Raw genomic sequence first — 20,892 nt, 5'->3', positions numbered from 1 at the left:
AAAACATCCTTCAATAGAAAATTACTGAAATTAGTCAAGTGGACAGACCACTCCTGCTCTCTCTGTCTCCAGGAAGGACGTTTAACTGCTGGGGTCTGAAGTGGTTCTCACTGGTTGCTTTATTCCAGGGCAGTTCGAATATGTAGCAGTGCAAAGCATCACGCCCTCTCCAGCCAAGCCGCGTGCAGGGGCTGGAAGCTAAATGGGTGCTGCACATGCGTCTGTCTTTCTACAATGGCTATACTAAGATATAATTCACATACCGTAAACTCACCATTTGAAGTATACAGGTCAGTGGTTTTTACCAGACTCACAGAGTTGTGCAACCATCACCACAACCAAATTTAGAGTATTTTGTCACGCCAAGAAGAAATCCCATACCCCTTAGCAATCACTTCCCTTTTCTACCCAACCCCCTTCACCCTAGGAAACCTCTAATCTTTCTGTCTCTAGGGATTTGCCTATTATAGGAGTTTTATATTTATAGAATCACACAACACATGGTTTTTGTGACTGGTGTCTTTCACTTGGCATCATTTTCAAAGTTCATCCACGTTGTAGCAGATGTCAATACTTCGTTTCTTGCTGCTCACTAATGCTCCATTGTATAGTAGATACCCTTGATTCAACTTACCCATCCACCAGTTGATGAACATTCCGGTTGTCTCCACTTTTTGGCTATTATAAATAATGCTGCTGTGAACATTTGTGCACAAGTTTTTGTGTGGACAGATGTTTTTATTTTTCTAGACTATATGCCCAGAAATGGAATTGCTGGATGCTATGGTAATTCTATGCTGAACTATTTGAGGACCCGCCAGACTATTTTCCAGAGCAGCTGCACGTTTTACATTCCCACTAGCAGCGTATGAGGGTTCCAGTCTCTCCACATCTTCACCAATACCCTTCCTTATCCATCTTTTTATTTTAGCCACCTAGAGGATATCTCATTGTGGTTTTGATTTTGTATTTCTGATGACTAATGATGTGGAGCATCTTATTTTCATTGTGCTTATTGGCCATTGATACAACTTCCTTGGAGGAATGTCTATTCACATCTTGCCCACTTATTAAATGAGTTATTTATCTTGCACATATACTTTTACAAGTCCTAATGAATTTTTAACAAACTTCATAATTCTACAACACATGGAAAATGTCAGATACACACACATAACTAATGCAAGTCTGACGGCTTGTGTAGTAAGCACAAGCTCCTCTCTGTTAGACCGCGGGCTTCTTAGCAAAGTCTACAGATCCTCCTCCAGGAAGAAGACCACATCCTCAGTGAGAGTGACATTACAACAGAAAGATGCCTGAATCGCCACAAGCACCCTTGCTGCCCCTCCCTCAGCCACTGTCCACGACATGCCCTCCACCCTTCACACCATAGATCCTCCTTCTGTTTTTTTTCCCCCAGATGCTGCCTTGAGAAAAATGAACATAATAAAAATTATAGCTTATTTGATAAAATTGTAAGGACATTTGAGCTCAGTTTGGGATCTGCTCAGTGCGAGGTGGTTATTAAACTTACAAGTGCAACTGTCATGCACACATTTGGACACACAAATCTGGAGTCAGGCAGTGGTCCAAGCTGGCACAGAAATTTGGGGGCAACAATGCCGAGGTGGTAATTTAGCCATGAGACCAGATGATTTCATTCGAAGTCGTACCAGTTAGGCCAGGCGGCTGTGCTGGAGAAGCAGAGTGTGGACTGAGAAGGAAGGAACCAATGACCGAGCCCGGGTTAGCATGATATTTAGAGGATGGGGGGATGGCAGGAGCCCTAGGGCACCGAGAAGGTCACCTAGGAAAGTGAGATTAGCCAGGCAGGTGTGTGAGCTGGAGGCAAATCAAACAAAGATACGTTATTAACTCTATCAAATGCTGATAAAAGGTCAGTAATGGGAGGACCGAATGCACCATTTGGATTTAGAAACATGCAAGTGTCGGTTTTCTCGATAAGAGCAATTTCAGTGGAGCAGAGGAGCCAAAGTCAGCTTGGACTGAGTTCAAAAGAAAAGAGGAGGAGAGAAGTTGAAACCAGCAAGTGTAGACAGCTGATTTGGAGGGATTTTAAGGAAAGGGGGAAGCAGACTGATGCTACAGGAAGAAGCAGGGTCAGAGCAAACTCCAGATCTGCCTTCCCAAGTCTGCTTTGCTCAGACGTCCCCTGTTTGATGAATGGCATTTCCATCTGTTCAGTTGCTCAGGACAAATATTTGATGCCACCTTTGACTCTGTCTTTCTCTCACCTGCAAGCATTCTGCCAACCAGCCTGCTGAGTGAACCTTTAGGTTGGACCCAAACTCAGCTCCCTGCCCAGCCCCACCGCTATCTGCTCATCGAAGCCTCCAGCACCTCCTGCCCGTGTCACTGTGATAGCTCCCTCCCTGCTTGACTGTCCACAACAGAATAAATTGACTTAATAAAGACTGAACAGGACCTTTAAAGGTATTACAAAGACTCGCAGGGTTGATGCAAGAACATTAAACCATGGAGATATTCACTGGAGGCTGCGCCTGGCAGCTCTGGCTGTGGTCCACCCTGACCTCAGAAGGTGCCCAGCTCCTGTTCATCTGGATGCATGGCTCTGCTTTGCAGACTCATGGCTCATTAGAAATGGGGAGCACCTCAGGGATGGCCTCACCCTGACTTCTCATTTCACTGCTGAGCAAAGCAATGCCAGAGAGAAAAGTGGATTGACCAAGATCTCAGAGCTCTTTAGAATTAGAGCCCCAGGGTGAAGTCCCTTTCCTGCCATGAGCCTTAGCATCACCATGCTCTTTTGGCTCTGGGGCTATTCCTGGCTCCCCGTACACCCCTGATCCACTTAGGGCCTGGTACTTGGACCTCCCTAGAGCCTTTCCTTTCACAGTGGATCTGCTGGTGTTTTCTTCTTACATCTAGAGGTTGCCTCTTTATTCAGTGGACACTCACTGAACACCCACCATGTGCTGGATGGTTCTGTGGGCTGAGCCCAGTCATGGTACCCCATTTCTCAGCACAGTATTCATCAACGACTCCACCCTGGTCCTGTGTTTGGCTAGCCAGCATCATCACCCGATGACAGGAGAACGGTGGTCTCAAGGGCAAGAAAAGCTTACAAGGGAGCCTGGAAGAATGACCTAGAGTCTGAGGTCTCCTTCTCCCAGCCAACATCTCTATTCTTGTGAATCAAAGGGGTCCCTTTCACAAAAGCCACTGTTTCAGAAGCCATTTGTTTAAACACTGGATGCCACCCAGGCCCCGAACATACACTTGTCGAGAAATGTCACAGCTGTGAGAACTGCAGAAAGGTCCTCATGACCCTAACACCAAAGCTTTAATTATTATTATGACTTTTAGAGAGGTCAGGTCACAAAACGAACCACACTCCATCTATTCTTTATGTCATTACCCTAACTTGGTGCCCAGGGCAGCACATTCCACCCAGCCATCAGCCACATGCCCCACCATGTTACTGAAGTGCTCGCCTTTCCCATTCAGGCCAACGGCCTCTTCCTGCGACCACTAAGACTCTCTGCCTCGGGGCTGCCTGGCTGAGGAGCGGTCTTGTCCTAGGCGCCGGCTGGACAGAAATGCAAGAAATCAGAGCCTTCAAGAGCTGCCCTCAACCAAACTCAGGTGGGAGTTGATGAAAAAGAACCTAGCTTCTTCCCTTCTTGAGCGGAACACTCTGAAGAATGTGCTAGACCTTCTGTCGAGTCACAAGGAGGACTGAGCGCCCCTGTTGCCATGGAGTGTCAACCCTACAGAGGCTCCCTCTCTTCAACCCCTGCTCGTGTCGAATGTCCATCTCAGAGTCTGCCTCTGGGGCCACCCAACCCGAGACAGCACTCCAGGTCAGGTCCACCCTCGGCCATCTCTCAGCAGCACTGACTGACCCCCAAGAGGGCTGATGGAGCGGGAGCTGACCTTGTCCCTTGGAAGCAACTCCTCTGATTGACGGCATGGGCATCCGCCTGAGAGAAGCAGTCGCCTCTCCTGCTCATGACAGAATACTCGGAACTTAGTCTGGAGCCGAGAACACAGTAGGGACTCAGGAAAAGTGGGGTGGCTGCTTGATTTAGCAGGTGGGGGATGGAATGAAAGAGTTTATTTAAGAAAATTCAGATTTTCTCTACACACCATGTTGCTGAAGAGTCGACTACCTTAAGCAGACATGAGCAGGCTGTCCCTGCCATCTCAGAAGACGCAACATCTCAACTAAAAAAAGGCAACAAAGGCTCTGCACAGCCCTTCTTCAGGTTCAGACAGAGTTTGAACTTGAGTGACCCTGAGAGCGGCCGCCCCCCGGCTCCACGCGTCACTGAAAGCCCAGTGTCTGCGAGTCCCTGGACTAGAGTCGGCCTTTCCAGGGAAGGTAAACGCACACGGCGTCCTTTTCAGCACTAGAAGCACGTTCCGGTCTTTGGTTACTGCTGTCATTTCAATTCTTCCTTGAAAAGCCTCAGACCTAAGTTTTCCTTCCACGTGAGCAAATTACCAAACTACGTATATCCACAGTCAAAACTTGAAAGCATTAATTGCTGCTTGCTCTCCTGGTTCTACTTGACCTTGGTTTTCATGAGTATGTGTGAGCGTGCTCGCTCACTCACACACACTGGTGGCCGGTTTAGAGCGAGCAGCAAAAAGCTGTGTCCTCCTCCTCCTCTTCAAATCCTTGCAGGAAAGTAAGCGCAGTCAGCCCAGCAAACGAGAACGCAGGAGCAGAAGACGGCACTCTATGCTCACTTATAGATTAATCCAGACACCAGCCTCTGCCCAGTGAAGAGGGCTCTGCTTCTGGACGGAACTCGCACCGCTGAGCGCCCGGAATGAATGCCATATGTGAGCACTGCTGCTGGCGGGCAGAGCCGCTGCGAGAGAATGAGGCAGCGCACGGTTATCGTGTGGTTAAGCGAGATGGTAAAGTCGATGGGAGGTGGGGGGCAGGGGATAACCAAGTCAACTGAAATGCAATCAGCCCCTCCTGCCCACACACCCCACAGTTAGCCACCAGAGCCTACACGGCCCCACGTGATCCTTTTAGAGACAGTCCACCTAAAACCACTGCACCCTGGCCATCCAGGGCGGCCTGCCATCGTGAAGAAGAAGAAAACAGCAAGTGCTAAAAGTCGGACGCAGCCTGGAGTACACAGGCTGATCCTGTCACTCACAGATTGCCTACACCAAAGGGAATGTTGGCAGGGTTTTCAGAGGTTCACCTGAGGCAGAGGGATTATGGGCAGTTGTAATTTTCTCATTTATGCTCCTGGATGTTTTTCTAAGTGTTTTAAGTCAGCATTTATGATCTTAATAATAGGGGACAATCTACAAATGATAGAACAAAAAGGAAAACCACAGCCAGAAGAGATGACTTCGGTTCGCCAACTGCTGAGCTCGAGGCCCTTGTCACCAGGACTTTGTCACAGCTGTAAAGGGACAAATAGTCCAAGTCGTCCCCAAAGCTGTTCCAATCCTGTGGATGCATTTCCTGCTGTAACAGGAATCAGAGCCGGGGCTGGAGCCTGAGTTGAGTGTAGGCAGAGCGGGGGCTGAGCTGCAAAGGGAACTGCTGAAATGTGAGGACCCCATGTGGGCTGAGCAGGAAGCCTCTGAGACGCCCACTGCACGGGGGCTGATGCCCGCACCCCTAACACTGCTGCACCGACACCCCCCCCCCCCCACTGAGGGGTGTACACGTGTGTGTGGAGAGAGAGAGAGAGAGACAGAGGAAGAATATGTGTGTGTGAGCAAGATGGTCACACAGACAGACGTGTGCGTGTGTGTGTGTATGGGGAGTTGGGGGGGTGGGGAGAGACTCAGAACCCCGCTTTCTGACTCAGAGAGTTTGAGTCCCTGGATTGGAAAGTGGCATTCACTGATCAGTTATTTTTACCCTCAAAGAACTCCTTATAACTGTTGAAAAGGAAAACTTTAAACATTTGTCAACCTAACAGCATCAATTCCAAATCAGTTTGCTGGAAGGCAGTGGCACCTCTGGTGTATTCTTCCTCATTTCAAGGCCCCTTTTGGCAGCTCCCATACAAACCCTAAGAAACAGAGGGAGAGAAACCACACTTTGTACCTGCCTGGACCCAGCCTGTTGCCCTGGGACCCAGGGCACAGCAGTTCCTTCTGGTATGAGCCCCCATCAGGGACACAGCTTGAAAAGTAGGCATCCAGGACAGCTACCAGCTAGGGGCCTGCAGATGGGCTGGATTTTGGCTCCTAGAATCTCGTCCATTTCCCCAGGCCGTGATAGACCCCATTCTTCATCTCTGATGGTCCGGGGCTCCACCCCTTTGAACTCACAACTGGCCACTTGCCCATTGGGGGTCCTTCTAGCATCTCCTCCCTCCAGAGAATGAGGGTAGGGGCTGCTCCCCACCTCCTCCCGAAGCCCTTCCACATGGGCTGCCACAGTCTCATACACAGAACCCACCTCTCTTTCCTCCCCTTCCTTCCACCAAGATGTGCTGAGAACCTGAGGGCAAGTCTGCACCAAGCAGTAGAGAGAAAAAGCAGACAAGAAAATGCTCTCATCTTCAACAGGCTCAGTTAGGTAAAGTGGGCAGACGGTGACAGGAGTGTGCAGTACCATGTCTGGGTGCCCTGAGAGCAGGTGGACAGACTGGCTGGGGGCTCCAAGAAAGGCATGCCGATTATTCCACAGCAGCCCCATTTACTGAACAGCATCTATACAGGTGCAACGGAGATTTAACAATCACGAGAAGCCTATGAACACCTTTGTACCAGTGAGTCTGAAAATTCAGAAGAAATAGACAAATTCCTAGGGAGGAGAAATTTTCCAAAATTGACTCAGGAAAATAAAGAAAACTTAAATAGTCATGTGGTTAGAAAATATATTAAATTATTACTTAAAGATCCTCCAACAGAGAAAAAAATACAAAGCCGAATAGACTCATAGGAGAGTTCTGCCAATTCTTCAAGAAACAGATCACTCGCGTCTTACAGAAATTCTTTCAGAATAAAAGAAAAGATAGTCTTCAACTTATTCTCTGAGGCCAGGACACAAAAATTCACATATCGTCTGATTCCATTTATATGAAACTTCCAGAATAGACAAATCCATAAGGAGAGAAGGCAGATTAGAGGTTGCCCAGGGGCTGGGGGAGGGTGCAGTGGAAGTGACTGATTAATAGTTTTGGGGTTTTCTTTTGGGTGATGAAAATGTTCTAGAACTAGATGGTGGTGTTGGTTGTGCCACACTCAATGTACTAAATGACACTGAATTGCACACTGAAAAATGGCTAATGGTTAATTAAATGTCATGTGAATTTTCATTCAACTAAAAAATGTGCGCATCAGACTTACTCAGGAAATAAGAAGAAAAACTTTTGGAAGTTGTCCATGGGAGGCGGTTCTGAGCATGGATCCTGCTGGAATCTTAAATCCAGCACAAAGGAGCAGGGCTCCAAGGCCCAGGTCTGGGCAAGCGGGAACCCCTCTAGTCTGGGCTCCCCAGGGCTTCCTGGAGCCTCCTGTCGTGTTACTGTCACTTCCCGCTGCCGTGGCCGCCCTGCGGTCGCTCGGTGGATTTGGAACTCAAATGGACCAGAGAGGCTGCCCATGCAGGAGGCCTGGACTGGGACAGTGGGCCAGCCAAGACTGCCGCAGACCAGGGAGAGCCCTCGTATGTATCTTGCCGGCGCTGACCGCTGACCTGACCCGAGATGAGAGTGGAAACTTTTCTGGGGCTGGGCGTAGTAGGCAGGGCTGTGTGGGGGTCTGGACCATTTTGTCAGCTCCCTTCCAGAAGATCAGGAAGTGTTTCCATCCTGAAGCGATAGGCTTCTCTTCGCCTGGCCATGGCGTTTACCCCTTGTGCTTGGCGGTGCGGGATCCAGCCCACACTGCAGCACAGGGCAATACTGGGCGTCTTCCAGCCCCATTTGGACTAAGTCCCCTGGCTTGGATGATACAGGACAATTTGTGAACGCCATGGTCCTTCTAAGGGTCTGTGCCGCTAATTCTTTTGTTATCGGCAAGAGAGCATTGCCATTTTCTCTCCAGCAAAAAGCAAATGAGATGTAGCTGATGACACTTCCTGTGGCTAGATGTGGAATCACGAGTACCACTGGTCCCCAAGTAAGACGGTGCTGCTGAGCACAGAGAACTGAGCACAGAGTGGAAACATTAATACCTTCCAGAGGAAATGTACCGTATAATGATCTGGGCTATTTCTTTAAGTCAATAGGACTGTATTTACATGGCCGATAACAGGATAAAACCACATTGACTTCATGTTGTACAAACAGGGAAGGGACTATTTTATGAAGCGATGTGACTTTATCAATCCGCCCAATTCGGCCAGGGGAGGTCACTGCGCTTCCTGCAGCTGCTGGGTCTCCCCCTCCGCAGATAACTCTCTGAGCAGCTGCGATGTGCACGTGGCGTTGCTGTCGCGCTGATTCTGGCTCAGAGACAGTACCGTGTGCCCTGCCCCGTGGACACTCAGCATGGGAGATGAAGTGGAAATTTCTAAACAGTTCGCTCTCAGATGTGTGGCAGGTGAGGCCAGGCACAGGATAGAAGTTTCAAGGCTAGAAGGGTTTAGTGGACCAGAGGGGTCAAGGTATGCGCCACGGACAAGATCAGCGCTCAAGTGGACTTCCAAAAATGGGGATGTAAATAGAGGAAAAGGAAAGGCCATGGAAAAGGGGGCAGGTGGAAAGCAGAACTGTTAAAATTTAGGTTGCAGCTCTAACACATGCCCTCTTCCTTTCCGAGGGGTCCTCCCAAGTGTATCCTTTTATGGCCCTTTTCACATGAAGATGATCCTGCAGCCCATCCCTAGAGGGGCCCTACCCCTCCAAGAGAAGGTGCCAGAGAGAGCCTGGGACCCAAGGTACAAAGGCAGGCGCTCCTTCCACCATCACTGCACCTGGAGTAACAGAGAACAGGAAAAGGACAAGGGTCCTACCAATGGGGTCCACCCAAGACAGAAGGGTGCCCCTCCTGGCAGCTCCTCAGCTGAATACCCCTGCTAAGAGCCACGGTCCATGGCCCAGGGGTCAGCTCTGGAGAGATGCTACATTGCCCTCCTCACTCCCACTTCTTTCATCCGGCTAGATTCCAGCAAGATGAGTTCATGGACTGACACTAAACTCAAGGTCAAGCCTTCACACCTCAGTCCCCATGGTGCCCTGCTGGCCACGGGGCATTGGGGAAGTCACAGTCTTTGTGTGTCTATCTCATGACGGACCACCCACGGGGCCCCCAGGCCCTCTTCCTCACTGGGTGACAAGCAGAGCATCACATTTCTCATTCTGAACCAAATACTTTAAGAGCACACAGTGCCCATGTGTGCGATGCAGCAATATTCTACTAGAAGGAGTCAGGAGGGAAAACACTGTGGATGAAATTGTGATCAGGTGTTGACCGTCTATACAGAAGATAAATATCCACCAAGAATGTTTACAACTGAAATGTTGGCCCCGGGAGAATGTTCAGCACACAGTCCGTTGCTGACCGCCGCTGGAACAGGAGGTCCTCCAGATGGGAACATGGCCTGTGTATCAGAGTTCAGGAAGTCTCACCTAGCCCTGGAACCCCCAGGAGACACACTTGGGTGGTGAATTGAATCTTGGACCTTGTTCGTAACCTAGGTTCGAGCACAGCCATTCTGTCCACGCTGAGAGCAAATCCTGACTTTTCTCCCACATTCTCCCCTTGCCTGCCCTTCCTCTCCTCTGTGTCCAGCCCACCTCAGAACAACCCGGGGCCCTTCACCTTCTGCTGCTCCAGTGACCTCAGTGCTGCAGTCAGAGACCACTCAGGCCAGCTCCAATTGGAGGCCTCCACCACCACTCTGCTCTCTATAGATCCCGCCCCGGCTCTGCCCGCTGCCTTCCAAGCCAGGAGAGAAAATGCACTTTGCAACAGCTGTCCTCAGCCAGGCTCAGGGGCCAGCCTTCCTCTTCATGCCTCAGTTTCTACTATGTTCCAGATGGCTCACGTTGCCAGAAATCTGGCTGCTGGAAAGGCTGTTACTAGGATGGAGTCCGGGGAGGTGCAGATGCCCCACTGTAGGAAATGTAACTTACAATGAGGCACAAGAGCTTTCCCTACATCTTACTTAATGCTGCTCTTCTGGCACTTTCCAAATCCTTAAAATCAATTCCATTCACACCCGTATGAGAACTTGCCTCCATCACACAGCTGGAATTCAGAGAGGGGGTCACCCCACACCTGCCTCTTCCCGTTGGGACCCAGCACACAGAGCACCAGAGCTATTTTTTTCTTCCTCATTGTTTTTATTGTGGTAAAATAGACATAACTAAAGTTTATCATTTTAACTATTTTTAAGTGCACAGCTCAGTGGCATTAAGTACATTCGCATTGTCGTGCGGCCATCACCACTATCCATCTACAGAACTGTTTCATTTTCCCAGGTGGGAACTATGTCCCCGTAGTTAGTAAACATGAACTCCCTTTCCCCTCCCCCAAGCCCCGGGCAAACACCATCCTACTTCACCTGATGTCCTCAAGGTTCATCCGCGTTCATCCGTGATGTAGCACTGTCAGAATTCACTTCGTTTTTAAGGCTGAATAATACCCCAGCGTATGGATAGATCACGTTTTGCTTATCAGTTCTTCAGCTGATGGATGCTTGGGTTGTTCCTACATTCTAGCTACTGCAATTGATGCCCTACGAACTTGGGGGTACCAACATCTCTTCAAGACCCTGTTTTTAATCATTTGGGGTACATACCCAGGAGCTGAATTGCTGGGCCGTATGGTAATCCTCTATTTAACTATTTGAGGACCAGTTTTACTGTTTCCCATAGCTGGAGCTACTTAGAAGACCAGTGTTCTTGTGGGGATGCCGGTTCAAGCAGCTTCCACATGGTCTCTGGGAAGTTTAACCACCAAAAGCAAAATGCCAGCTCCCTCCCTGACTCAGGCCATTGAAGAAACACAGGTCTGCAAACTCCTAAATATGCACAGGCTTCCTTGTGGCCTTGATCTTGTTTATGCACCAAAGGGATCTGTTTGAGAGTTAAGACCAAAGCAGCTGAGCCTGAAGACTCTTCCTGATGTGCCCCTGGACCAGCCATCTCCAGCGAGTGCACGTCAGGGTACCTCATCCCCTCCTGCATCCTCAACCAGATGCCACTCTCACTGCCTCTTATGGTCACTGGCCACGGATACTGTTTCCATTGGTGCTTTTATCACAGATTAAATGAAATGGCCCAGCCCAGGAAGGAGCCAGCTGCTCCTGTTACAGTGAGCGTGCTAAGACAATGCTCTAGCTTGTGGCTATAGCAACATGATCTAATGCAGCAACCAAGCCTCCTTAGAGGATGTTTTCCATTAAAGCAGCAACCAACGCGTGGCTTTTTCCTGCTTCCTCTGTCCGCAGACCAACCTATTTTTCTCACAGTCCTTCCAGGGCCTCTTCTAAAAAATGGACCCCACTAGAAGACCACCAAAACCCCCGCAGGAATTGTACCATGTGCAATGGCATGAGCATGGTCCTGCCAAACGTTCTGTGCCTGCGCTGGGCACAGATTCTTGATTCAGCCCCTCAGTGCAGCAGGAACTGAGCCCCTTTCGGGGGCCCCCCTGGCCACAGAGCTGAATTTAGGCAAAGTCTCCCCAACACAGGCAGTCTGGCCAGCATCGATCATCAGGTCATGGATTTTAGCACAATGGCTCAACCCCCAACAGTGAACTATGGTTGGCAGGAGGGATTGGTGGCGGTGCGTAAGATAGCAATGCAGGGCCCTCGGAAAGGCAGGGCTGAGTGCCAGCTTCACTCTGCTCCCACTCCTGTGGGACTTAGGTAGGGCAGTCTCCACTAAGAGCTGGCCTCCCTCTGCCTCCCACCTTTAAGGAATGCAATTGGTTGTGTGGGGTCCAAGAGCCTTTTCAAGGTGAAAGTTTTGGATTCCAGGAAATTCCAATCTTACTAGGATGCAGCAGCTGAGACATGACCATGCCTTTGAAGTCCTTTGAAGTCCTTCACAGTGCAGCCTCGTTCTCTGTTGAGCTCCCACATTAGACGTCCCAATTCACACTGAGCTTATGAGCGATGTTGGGAGCCAGGTTCCATGTCAGTTAACACTGCTGAGAACACCTTGGGCGTGTAGATAGTTTCCCCTTTTTGTGACCTTGTTTGTTAGGACTGGGATGGGTGGGGTGGGTGTAGGATGGACGTCTTCAGAGCAGGCGTTTCATCTCTTCTCTCTCTTGTAGAGAACACCCAGAGTGTCCCAGCCAACACCCTGCTGTGTTACCAGCTGTGACTCATTCAGCAGAGTTAAGGGAAGAAGGTTTCGCCCCATGGGTGGGGAGTCAACAATTCCTTTACAGAAAAACGTGGTTTGAGATCTCCATCAGAAGAGTGGGTGCCAGGGAGAAGTTGGGTCTGTCAACCTAGAGCTCCAGGGAGAATGAGACCTCAAGACAAAGCTGGGATTAGTTATTAGCCAGGAGGAGGGCACGTGGGACCGTGGGGAGAGGGGACGTCTAGGGACAAGCCACAGCACTCCCTGGCTTCAGAGATCTGTGCCAAGATCCCCCATCCCCTGAAGGGACATCAGCAGGAGAGGAAAGTGCTTCCAGAAGGAAGAAGGGGACAATTGTGCTTGGCATTTCAAGAAACAGCCCAGACGTCCACCAGCAGCAAAACCGACGATGCATCGTGTGGATTCACAGGAAGGAACAATGCTGTCGCAAAGTGGCCATGATTGCATGACAGTTACAGCACCAGCGGGGCGACTCAAAAAATTACAGCATTTTGAGCAAAAAAGGCGATCACAGAAGAACGCATGAACTATGATTACATTTATGTGAAAGTCAAAAAAAACCTAAACTGCATGATACGTTGTTTGGAGATAATACATGTACGTAAACATATTTTTAAACAATGGCAGAGAAAGGACTGGCCCATATTGAGGAGGTAGGTAACGATCCGGGTAATCAGGAGTCGAGGTTCCCAGGAGCATTAGGAATAAGGCAACGTCTACTTTCTGAGGCTCAGAGGGAGGCGTTTGGGGGTCTATTGTATCAGCGTTCTTTATCCTCGGCATAAACACATACACGCTTTTCTGTGCAGGATGGATTTCCGTTTTTCTTTTCAAAGAAAGAGTGAATTGGAGCTAACAGTGCAGACGGCTAATGTAGCTAAAGTGCTAGGCGTTTCTCAGGGAAGGTAGGAGGAATGGAGCAGCCAGGGGTAGGAAAAGGTCAAAGAAGGACCTTTTCTAGGTGGGCAATCTAGAGTATACATACTTGCTGACAGGAAGGAGTCTCAGTGGGAGCGATTCCCAGCAGCCATTGCATCCCAATGGTAGGACCTGAAGTTAGCGAGCTCCGCACCTTACATACCTACGTGGAGTGATGCCACCGCCCCTCCGTAGCTAGCATCCTTAATCTCAGTTCACTTGTGGATAACAAACTAGACAGTCTTTTTTTTGTTTCATTGAATCCAATAATTTTTCTACTAAAAACAGCTCAATCCCTCCATTAGAAACACCTATGTCTTTCTCACAGAAGCCAGCTGAGTCTCAGGCACTTTGGGGTGTAAGTAATTATGTTGTTACAGTATTTTTGTCTCTGAAAATCTCTAAAATGTTAATATGTATTATGACATTTTTGATTATAGTGGAGGAGGAAACAATTCCTGGATAAAAAGAGAAAAGACTTCATCCCCAAGTGGCTGGATTATGGCTATGATAGAACCTGTCTGAGCATCCGCTGAGCTCGCTGATGAGGTGAGCCGACAGCCACGCAAGAGCCTGCGTGGTAGGATTCTAGCTCGGGGACGTTCCTGACTTGTCGTGTAGCTTGGCTGGTAAGTTCCTGATAGAAAAAAGAATAGTCACTTCCCAGCTGTTCTGTGGCAGGACAGAATGTCAAAGTTAAACCATTAAATAGTTGTGGAAGCAGAAGAGCAGGTGGTAAACGGTTTTGGGGGCAGATGGCACTTGCTAATAGCTGTATGCAGTAGCAATTCGCTCTGCCAGAGACCATAACTATCACCCATATTTTAGCTTTTTCATCTGAATGCTTACGAAACCGTGGGCAAGGTTTAAAAATAGCTACCATCATTCTTAGAAAAAGAATCTCTTCATTTATTTCATCAAATAGGGGCAGACGCTGGAGCTGTGCTGGTGTTTCTCCTCTGGAATGTGGGCACCTGCCTCACACGCCGGCAGAAAGTCTGAGGTGAGCAGTTGTAAGTGAACAGGTGAGGAGGACGCAGCCCTGGAGAGGGCTGCGAAGGCAATTCTCTTCTCTCGGACAAGTCCTGCGTGTCTTTCCGTCTCGCCTGATAAACGTCATGTTCTCCTTAAAAGCTAAGAAAGAAATGGCATGCGAGATATGTTTTTACCTAGAATGTCTTCCTTCTTTAACCTGAAGGTCTAAGATTTAAAGGAACAGTTGGAAATGAGGCAAACTGGTTTTAGCGGAAAGCTGCTTCAAGAAGATGAATAGGACGGTGTCCCCCTGTGCTCTGTGCCCTGTGCCTGCTCGCTCCCAGCTTTCACAGCCCACGTTTAAGGGGCCAGCGGCTGCCATCATCAGGAAAGGGAAGTGGTAGGTATCTCCAGGTAAACCCTCTACACCACCTACCCTTCCCTCTACCTCGTCTCTGATTCGGGGCAGATATGTGAGAAATAGCATTAGAAATTATGGGAACAGGAGAACAGATTGTTGTTCAACCTATCAATGTACAATATGAAGAATAATAGACACTAGTCCAGGAAACTGCTGAAGAATTCAGTGTGCAGAGCCAGCAGTTCAACAGATGTAATGAGAGTGCCCTGGGCATCTCATGCAGGCTGGATGAGGATAGGCAGACTCAGCGCCACCAGCAGATGACTTAGAGGCTAGGGGAGGGGGCAGGGACAGGCCAGCAAACAGAGCAACGTGAGCAGGAGGCCAAAGAGATCCCCTAGGTCAGCACGGGTCCTTTGGGAGCCCAAGAGCAAGGATTAACTTTGGTAAACAAATAGTCCACCCTTGTCTCCACAGGCCTGGATTCTCAGAAAGTACTCAAGGGAAATTCTGTAAAAGTTTCATCATGGGCGCGGCCAGTCTGACGCGGGTACCTTCCTCATGTGCCGACAACACTGTGAAAGAGAAAACCCAGTTTGTGATTGAATCTGGAACTGGTTGTGGGTTCTTTCAATCTGATGTCTTATTTGAAACTCTGAATCACGTTAAAGGCATAACGAAGTATAACTCTTATGGCTGCTTGTTCTAGCACTGAGCCTGTTTCCTTCAGGATCCTTCAGTTCCTGGACCACTAGCTCTCCCGGGCGAGCTTATTCATACACCAATCTAAGATGTCACAGTTTGTGAAGTGGAATTCTAGACTATAAACCAGGGTTTCTCAACAGAGGCACTATGCACATTTTGGGTCAGAGAAGTCTCTACCATGGCAGGCTGTCCGGGGCATCGCACAGTGTGTGGCAGAATCCCTGGTCTCTGCCCACTAGATCCCAGTAGCAATCCCCCCAAAAACTCTCCAGCTGTTGCCAAATATCCCCTGGGGGCAAAACTGCCCCAGTTGAGAACCGTAAAGCTAAGCCGTGTAGCGCTGCGAAGTTTATCTGGCTTATATTATGAAGCAGAGGGTTTAAATTAAATAGTCTAGCTCATTTATCTAAAATGGGAATTAATTATCTTCTAAATAAAAACAGGATTATTTGTGTGTAGTTAGATTAAAGTTCACATGCTTTTACAAAATCAATTTGAGTATGGAGCAAACTTCACAGAGAGGCACATTTTTATTGGTCTATAAAAACCTGTTTTGCTGTCGATGCCATTCTCTCTCCTCTGCCACACTTCTCCCACCTAGCCCTCGATGGGCCTTGCATTTTATGCTGAACGCCCCCCATCCCCCAAGTCCACCTGTTTTAAGGTATGTCAGGAGTTTCCCAGCAGAATGCATGGACCTCCCCTAAGAACACCCATCAGAACAGTCACCTCTTCAGTCTCATTGATCCTATGGGGCTATTGACATTGTTAAAAAAAAAAAAAAAAAAAAAAAAAGCCTGATAGCCAAAGGGTCTACCTTCAGTCTCCTTCAAGCCTTGGTTCTCAGAAAGCACTCAAGGGAAATTCTTTAAAGGTTTTCATCATAGGCATGGCCAGTCCCACTCAAATACCTTCTGCTAAAGCCAAGAGGAGTTAGCCAGGACAATGACCCTACTAAGTGAACATATCTCCCAAAGAACTCATTTACCAGGGGCACCCCTGGGTAGAACCACATTCACCATTGACGCCTTGATTGACAGAAGAGCTCAGACACCACCCATTGGGCTGGGTCATTGGTCCAGACCCAACTCTCTGCCTGTATTTCAACTTCAACTGGGGCCTCTACTAGAAATCAAAAGAATCCATGCCAATACTGTAAAGGCAATTTTGGAAGCTACCTTTGAGTCCTGCCCCTTCATCTTTTTGACAGCCCATTTTGGCAGTTATCTATAAGACAGATAATGTTGACGCTTGTCTTTTTCTAACTGAATGCACATTATGGCAAATTTGATTATAGAGCCTTATAAAATGCAAACATGGAAAGATGCCTAATTATTATATCACTTTATAAATCATACAAGAGACATGAAAAGTGAAGCCACCCGTGGGGTACATGGTTTTTGGCTCTTTCTAAGATTATTTTTCTCCAAAAACAGTAAATCATCCTTAATAAATGCCAGTGGACTGATGGATTTTAACCAAAATCTTGACACAGCTGTAAACTATGTTCCACACAAGAGATTATCTATGTGTTTTATTTATTTCCCCATCACACCCTACATGCACGTTCACTAACATGCTGAAAGAGGAATAAGATTTTGTTCTTGAGAAGACAGTGCTCTACTGATCAACTAATTTCTTAAGGCAATAGAGAAATACAGAAGTCAAAGGTCTGGTGTTGAGGAGACCACATTAGATTTACCAGAAACAAGCAATCAAAAACCCTCCCCAAACTGGAAAGAGATGAAACTAGGTTACTTCCCTTTGTGCCATGAGCTCATCTCTCTCTATACACACGTATGTATACACCTCGCAATCTAGTGATGACTCCTATGGCTTATAGTCTAACAATTAATAAGATTAATACTAGAATTCTAGTATTAATTCTAGTATAGAATTTCTATTCAAGTCTTATCATATTGTGACCAGGGAACCAGGCAAAGAAAGGGTTACTGAGGATCTGATCAATGATTAGCATGGTCTATCAAATGTTTTTCTGACAAGAAGAAACTATGTGTCCTGTTTTGCAGAAGTCGACATCCCGTTTTGCAGTGTTGCTGTCTTCAAGAGAAACTTGTGCATTTGCAGCAAGACACCTGCAAAATGTCCCAGTACCAAGCATCTGAAAGTTACCTTAAACTCACAGTATCTTAAATCCTCCTCCTCGGGGAGGGTCCAAGCAGCCTTTTTCAGATCCTGTGCTGTATGCACTAGCATCTTTACCTGTTACACATGCGCCTTAAATGAACACAGAATTGGTACACAGTTGTTACAAATAAACCTGTTATCCTCTGCTCTCTTGTGTATAAAGTCTCGGCTGGCTCTGAGCTCAGGGAGACTGCATTGGGAGCTATCCCCACTGCTCTCCATTTGTTTGTGCAAGCAATAAACCTTTTCTTCACCTACTTCTGCCTCGGTTGTGCTTTTTGGCTCTACAATCACCAGGCGATTAACCCATTGAGTTCAGTTACAATATCACATGAAACACTAAAACTAAAGAGTACTAGCTCACAAGATTTGAGTACTTACTATATGTCATTCCAAATTAATGTTGCTCTTTCTTCATTTGAGGAAAGGAGCTAAACGTGGGTTCACAAAGATGGCGCCCAAACACATGGCTTGCTGGTTACAGGTAACAGACAGACATGTACAGCTCTGAACACACATAGTCACAACCAATCCAGAACCTGGGGGCTTTGATCTCCCCTCTGAGACCCACATCACACATCCTGGCTCTGCTCAGGATGCCAGGATGTCTACCAGCCCTGCCTCCACCTTGAGGACTTTTCAGAAGAGTACGCCAACCACACTTATGGACTCAAATACCTTTGTGGTCATCCACGCCTCTCGTACTCATCCCAGGGCTTCAGTGGCTTCCACAGAGGTCCTGCCATGGTGGGTAGGACCCCATCCCACATGTTCAGAGAAGGCCCAGCTGTTGAGCCCAGGTGGGATGGCTGAGTGAGAGCTGTACTGTTTTGTGTTTTATTAACTTAGATGCTTAACTGATTTCTAACATGCTGCCTTTCTTTCTTCCATGCCTCATGTAAGAAAAGTCCAGACTTCTCAGCGTCCTTGCCCTATTGGTCACTACTTCATTCTCCCTAAAGAGTTAGTAAAGGGAAGTCTCATTTCCTCAAACAGAAACTTTAAACTTTGCTTTATGGCAGAAAATGCCCGAGTTGACCTAACAAGACTTTGTTCAATGGAACTGAGGTCCGTTTGTGTAGCTTGAAGATGAGCAAAACCTGTATAACCCCAACCAAACGTCCCTCCCCGGAGCCAGGCCTGGATCCACACAGCACATGAACCCAGAGACTGAGGACCTGAAGGCAGGCTCGTTCCTGCCTTGTTCGCTCAAGGCTTTGAGAGACAGTGCTCTGTGCTTACCAGAGAAAGCAGTGGTCCTCAGGGGTATTTTGATGGGTGCCAATGTCAGGAAGTGGCAGGGCTGCACACTGGATGGTGATGGGACCCCAAGTCCGTCAGGGTCCATGGAGACCATGGCTGTGGCAGCGGCTGCGATGGCAATGGTGGGGCTGCTGCTGACGGGCTTAAGGCTGTTGTGGCCGCCACCTGCAGAAGAGGAACAGGGAGGTCAGCATGGGGACGCCCAGTGTCCTCAGGAGACAAATGCCATTTCCTTATGCTACATACCAGTACCCAGAAAACAAAAGTGGTGCTAACCCCCTTTGCTGGAAGCACATGCTGTGTGCCACTATCCCAGAAATAAATGGGATGCGTTTGTAATCTATCAACATGTCAGTTGTACACAGAGCACACACACACCTCTGTGTGATGTTTAGTGAGTCACAAAGCTTACAGTCGAAGCTCACAGCTTACGTGTGCACCTTAAAGAGAAGCAACTTTGCTACAGTCACATGAGTTACATACGTACAGATGAGAGCTGATGGTGAAAGTGGGCAACTACTGGGAGCAGAGGCTGCTGAGGGCCCAGGGAGTGGCACATAAGGAATGTGGGAGGTGGGTGCAGAGGAAGGGGCAGCTAGGGGCCAGGGCAGAGAGGGGTTTCCAGAGCCCATGAGGCTCAGCTTGCCCCTGAGCAGTCAGGCTGGCCATCTGACGGGCCGTTGCAGTGGAGAAACTCAACATCCGTCTCGGCTTGGGTAGCTCCTTGTGAGGAGTTGGGCTCCAAACCTGAAAGCCAGCTTGTCCTTTCTGGCCTTAGGAAGAATTTGAAAGTTTGTTTCTGTATATGCCTCTTCTGTAAAGCGTTTTTTTTTTTTTTTATGGAATCCTCAGCCCCTCAAATAACTGTGGTTTCTAAGAAATATTTTGTAGATACCTCCTTATATTGATGGTGGAGGCCTCGTTTGGCCAGTGCTGGAAAGCAATTTGGAAGTATGTTCTAAAGACCTCAACATAGTTCACAACTTCTGATCTGGCGTTTCCCTTTCTGTAATTCGTCCATGAGTCCAGTGCCTTAAGATAAAGGTTTATAGTGGGAAACTAGAAATATTAACAAAAGGTGAACGGTCATATAAACGATGGTGCATCCACTCAGTGAGGGTTAAACAGCCAGTGGAATCACATCAAAGAGCATGCAGCGCCATGGGGGCAGCTCACAGTATGTTCGGTAAATAAGCACGTTACCGAACCACTCTAATTTCAACACTCTATAGTCACTCAGTCAGCAAATCTTTATGTGGTTGACCAGACGCCAAGCATGTTCTAGCTCCTAGGGACAGAGCAGTGAATCAGAGACAAGGCCCGCCTTGGGGGACTGTAGCCCCAGGTGGGGAAGACACACGGATGCACTTTTCGTGTCTATTTGCTTTGTGTTATAGGTTGATAGGCACAAGGGAGAAAAGCGATGCAGGGGAGGGGACTGACATCTGGGAGGCGGGTTTCACCTCTAAATGGGGTTGTCAGGAAGGTCTTCACTGGGGAGGGGTACGTGGGTGACGGCCTGCAGGAGGCAAGGACAGGAGCCACTCAGGCCAGGGAGGAGTAGAGGAAGCACAAAGGCCCCGAGGTTGATGCCTACTTAGTGTGCTCCAGAAGCTGCAAGGAGACGGGGAGGCCAGGGGGACGGGAGAGGGGCAGAGAGGGAAATGCGGGCGGGGTGGGGAGGGTGGCCGAGGTATGATGATGACTCGGGTTTTCACTCTGAGTGAGCCAGGCCACGAGGTGCGTGGAGCGGAGGAGGATGCTCTGACTTCCATTTCCATGTCCTCATCCTGGCCACTTTATTGGAAACAGAGAGGCAGGGGGTAGGCTAGTTCTGGACGCACTCAGTGCCAGATCCTATGGAATCTCTCTTCGTTCTGTCTTCATATTTTCCACATTCCCTATGATGGCCAAATACGATCTTAAAAATTTAATCTAATTTTTATAGAGCAGTTTTAGGTTTGGAGAAAATACTGAGAGTTCCCATACTCTCACAATGCCATTCCTCACCCGACTGCCCCGTTATTACCGTCCTGCACCCAGGGCCATGTTTGTTAACGATTGATGAACCAACACTGACACCTTATTGTTAACGAAAGGCCATAGTTTACATTACAGTTCACTGTGTTGTACATTCTGTGGGCTTTGCCAAACGCATAAGTCCTGTATCCGCCACTCACTGTCACAGTGTCACAGCCCTAACCACCCTCTGTGCTCATCTCCACCGTACCCCTGAAACCACTGATCTTTCCACTGTCT

The 20,892-nt window shown here is 48.3% G+C and overlaps 1 protein-coding gene and 1 long non-coding RNA gene across 2 annotated transcripts in view; one reads left to right on the top strand and one right to left on the bottom strand.

The window, feature by feature from the left end:
* Positions 1–20,892, bottom strand: part of TCERG1L (transcription elongation regulator 1 like) — a 223,690-nt gene that overhangs the window by 159,618 nt on the left and 43,180 nt on the right. Inside the window, exon 4 of the mRNA XM_070560987.1 lies at positions 18,613–18,798. Within this exon, the coding sequence (XP_070417088.1) occupies positions 18,613–18,798 (186 nt within the window). The remainder of the gene's footprint in view (positions 1–18,612; positions 18,799–20,892) is intronic.
* LOC139073960 (uncharacterized) lies at positions 13,622–15,224 on the top strand. Its single transcript, XR_011523201.1, has 4 exons — positions 13,622–13,810; positions 14,107–14,184; positions 14,380–14,556; positions 14,995–15,224. It is a non-coding gene; the product is annotated as an uncharacterized lncRNA (long non-coding RNA).

Source organism: Equus przewalskii, chromosome 1 (genome assembly GCF_037783145.1).
Source record: "Equus przewalskii isolate Varuska chromosome 1, EquPr2, whole genome shotgun sequence".
Taxonomy (NCBI): domain Eukaryota; kingdom Metazoa; phylum Chordata; class Mammalia; order Perissodactyla; family Equidae; genus Equus; species Equus przewalskii.
This window is presented reverse-complemented; position numbering and strand designations above follow the sequence as displayed.